The 4,238-nt window shown below is 29.3% G+C and overlaps 1 protein-coding gene across 3 annotated transcripts in view; it reads left to right on the top strand.

The window, feature by feature from the left end:
• The window catches only part of LOC108748205 (V-type proton ATPase subunit H), a 17,115-nt gene that overhangs the window by 2,449 nt on the left and 10,428 nt on the right, over positions 1 to 4,238 (top strand). For all 3 annotated transcript variants that reach the window (XM_018486239.1, XM_018486238.1, XM_018486240.1), the window contains exon 4: positions 234 to 452. In XM_018486239.1, coding sequence (XP_018341741.1) covers positions 234 to 452 — 219 coding nt within the window. The remainder of the gene's footprint in view (positions 1 to 233; positions 453 to 4,238) is intronic.

Genomic DNA, 4,238 nt, shown 5'->3' with positions numbered 1-4,238 from the left:
TATATATATATATTCATTAAATATGTACTAATACATATCTTTTATTCTTTCCGGTTAAAAAATTTATTTTTCTATAATTCCAATAAAACCTGAGTTTTTTCGGGATGGATAAAATAATTCCAACTCTGATTGTTTTACTTAGTAGATTAAATAAAACTTTATTTTTGTTAACATATAATTTTGATACTTTCAATAAAAGTTCTATTTATTAACAGAAGTTGTTATATTTATAGGAGGACCGTAGTCGCGTGGAAATCTTTCGCGAACACTCCACGCGCAAACGAGAATCTGTTTGGGGACCATTCCTCAATCTGTTGAACAGACAAGATGGCTTTATAATGAATATGACATCGCGTATTATAGCCAAGTTGGCTTGCTGGAGTCACGATCTCATGGAGAAAACTGATCTTCAATTTTATTTAACATGGCTTAAGGATCAATTGAAACTTAGCGTAAGTGTAATAGAGTATCGTATGCATGTTGCACAAGTCAAGAAATTGAAACTATCAATGTAATAAGATCAATCACTTATTTTATAAATATTTTTGTTTCAGAATATTAGTAGTTCATAATTATTACTTTAATCAAATATCAGGATTGGCAATGTTACCTCATAAAAATAACTCTGTTACCATTACCGTTCTTTTTCCTAAAAAGTAACTCTTTATCGTTACTTGTTATTGATTTACTAAAAAAAAACTCGTTACCATTATTGTCACACAAAATGTAACGAGTTTTTTTTAGTTACTTTTTCATTGCTTTTTTTCTTGACATTAATAGAATATTATAGCGTTTTTCATTGGCAGAATTCAGTGCACATTAAAGCCGTTGTACACTACTCTCTGAATGTAAAAATGAAATATCTGAGTAATCTATAATAGATAAAGTACATTTTATCAAACAGAATAAAATGTATTGAGAATTTCATGGTTTAATTCGTTTCTATATTTTTATTAAACATACATGCATCTTTACATTGATTTGTGTACAACGGCTTTAAAATGTACTGAATGCGCACTAGTTCTGCCATTGAAAAATGCTATTATATGCAGATTTTTGTGGTAAATATTCTGAAGAGAAGTCAGAATTTTTTTTCTTAATAGAGGAATAAAGCTTAAATATTGATAAATGTATTGTATATAATATATACAGAGTGTCTGGTAAGTTTTGACAAAGCACTCGTGTGTAGATAGAGTGGACTAAACTGAGTTGAAAAATTCTCTACCATTTTGCAATTTTCGCACAAGATACTAAAAATTACCGAAAAAACGCTGAATTTAGTCTTAAATAATTTTTTACTCAAATACTATCAACTTTACAGAAAACAGCAACAAACAAAATTGTTCATTTTTTTCTCATAAAGTTCTGAGAATTTTTTCAGAATTTTTTAATACCGTATTTTCTCATGTTGATAAAAATAAGAAAATATAGTACTAAAAAGTTGATAAAATTCTGAAAAAATTCGTAGAGTTCTATGAGAAGAAAATAAATGATTTTTGTCTCTTGCAATTTTTCTGTAAAATTGATAGTATTTGAGTAAAAAATTATTGAAGAATATTTAACGACTTTTAGTAATTAATATCTCGTTAATCATTGCAAAAATTGCAAAATGATAGAGGACTTTTCGATTCAGTTTAGTTTCTGCTTTACCTGCTCAAGATGGGGGGGGCTGAATTTTAGGAATACCCTGCATATATTAGAATGACAAGGAAAAAAATGTTTTTTTAATTGGCCTCTCAGTTCAAAAGCTTTTATTTCATATCAAAAGAACACCCCTAAATTTTTATCAAAAAATAACTACATTTTATGTAGTTTATTTCAATTAATTAAATCATATTTTTTTGTATTATGTACTCATTTTCAGTTGGAGCTTTCCCGGGATCTCCTACAAGATCTTTAAAAGTTGCATTTAACTGGACTATAAAATTTTATAATAAAGAGTTTTATTATCAAATTAAGACATTTGATTTGAGGATGTCAAAACTACAAAGCGATATATTTTAGAACTTGTAAAAAAATTTTTTCTATCTTAAAAACTAATTTTATAATTTAGTTAAATGCAACTTTTAAAGGCCTCATAGAAGGTCCCGGGAAAATTATAACTTCTTGATTTTGATCTTGTTTTTCCAAATCTACAATTTGAATAATGACCCATTTGAACGCTTGGAACCTTGCTAAAATCGATCTTAAACTCAAAATTTTATTATTTTTTTTTACATTAATCTAGTTGTATTTCTTAAGACGTATATCATAGAGCTAAATGAATTGTTGCATCATGTTCAGCAACCAAAAAAATACAGTATCATAAAATCCAGATCAAGTCATTTTTGCATCAAATCAAATATGTATTAAGGAAAATCGAAACTTTATTTAAAAATCATTTACTAGCGATTTTTAAATCTTAATATTTTTTTTAAATTTAGAGGTGTTCTTTTGGCATAAAATATTAGATTGGTGCAAAAATAATGTTGGTTTTTACCTTCAACTTTAAATGTAAATATCTAAGCTCATAATAAACTTTATTAATCGAAGTAAGAATCATTAGAATCTACATATTTTTGCCAACGAGATACAAGTTTCTTTATTCCATTAGCATAGAATTCTGGAGTCCTAGAGTCGATGAATTCTTTAAAGGCATTTTCAGCAGTAGCTTAGTTATTAAAGATTTTTTCCTGTAAGAAGTGGTCGAGAAGAAGTGATAGTCAATTGGTGAGAGGTCCGGTGAGTATGCTGGGTGAGGCAAAATTTCGTAATCAAGTTCGTTCAGTTTCTACAGAGTTAGTTGTGCAACGTGTGGATAAGCGTTGTCGTGCAACAGAATCAATTCCTTCCGATTGACTAATGCTGGACGTTGATGTAATCACTGATGCATTTTGTCAATTTCGAGGCAGTACTTCTCTGACATGATACTTTCGCTTGGTTTTAGTAAATTGTAATGGATGATTTCTGTTGAACATCACCAAATGGTCACCATTATCTTCTTCTGAAGCAATTTTGTCTTAGGGAAGTGTTTTGGTGCTTTTATTATAATCCAATCATTGAGTAGATGTCACCTGTTGTAAAGAATTCAATTTTCATCGCATGTTATTGAGTGATTAACATGCAGTTCCTGGGCAACCTCTAGAGTGGTTTTTAATGGAGCCAATTCAATAATTGTCTTTGTTCGTTGTCAATGATTACATGCCGTCCGCGAGCTTTTTTATCTTCAAAGCTTTCATCTCCGATACGAAATTTTTGAAACATTGTTGTACTATCCGTTCGTTTGTAGTTTCCGGGCTTCATTAATTTTTCGACTCGTTTCTGTTGCTTTGAGCCTAGTTTGAACTCGTATAAAAAAATTGCTCGGAATTATTTTTTTTCCATTTTTAACAATAATATAGTAATTTAACACAAAGAAATGCCGAGAACAAAATCATGAGCACAATGAAACAGCGGAATCGGCGCGCGCGCGCACGTGTGTGAAAATGGTACATGAACATAGTTGAACGTAACGGTATTATACAGTAAAGCGCCAAAATTTAAAACAATACAATCCGACATTATTTTTGCACTAACCTAATAGAAGCTTTTGAGTTGAGAGGCCGATTTAAAAAAAATGTGTTTCTTGTCTATACATACAGGGTGTCCCGAAACTCAAACAACGCTTAAGACGAGATCATTTTGAGATGAAAATTTTAATATCAAAATGTTAAGGTTATAATAACTTTTGGATTATAAGCGTTTAAAGTTAACGAAACATCGTCTAAAGTTGTCGCGCTCAGGGGCGACATAATGCAAAGTTGTACTAAACTCTTATCTGAAAATTGACTTATCTTGAACAATCTGATCGCGCATAGTAAAATCGGATTGAGCAATCTTGACTTCTTTGAGCAATCTTCTAATAATTTCATATCTTAGTTAAAGAAATTAGTAGCTCTTTATATAAAATTATGTATAATACTATTGTTAATATTCAATTTAAACTCATTCAAATGCACTTTAAACATTTTATTAAAAGAAAAACTAAAAACTTATACACATAAATATTATAAAATTATTAATTATGAACAATAAATTCACAATTAATAAAGAACAATTAATAGATTATTAATTAATAAAAAACAATTGTTCAAAGAAGTCAAGATTGCTCAATCCGATTTTACTATATGCGATCAGATTGCTCAAGATAAGTCAGTTTTCGAATTTTCTCTTAAGCGTTGTTCGGGTCTTTACGAGACACTTTGTATATATATATATAT

Source organism: Trachymyrmex septentrionalis, unplaced genomic scaffold (assembly GCF_001594115.1).
Source record: "Trachymyrmex septentrionalis isolate Tsep2-gDNA-1 unplaced genomic scaffold, Tsep1.0 scaffold218, whole genome shotgun sequence".
NCBI classification, from domain to species: domain Eukaryota; kingdom Metazoa; phylum Arthropoda; class Insecta; order Hymenoptera; family Formicidae; genus Trachymyrmex; species Trachymyrmex septentrionalis.
Note: the sequence above shows the minus strand (reverse complement) of the source record. Positions and strands in the feature narration are given on the sequence as shown.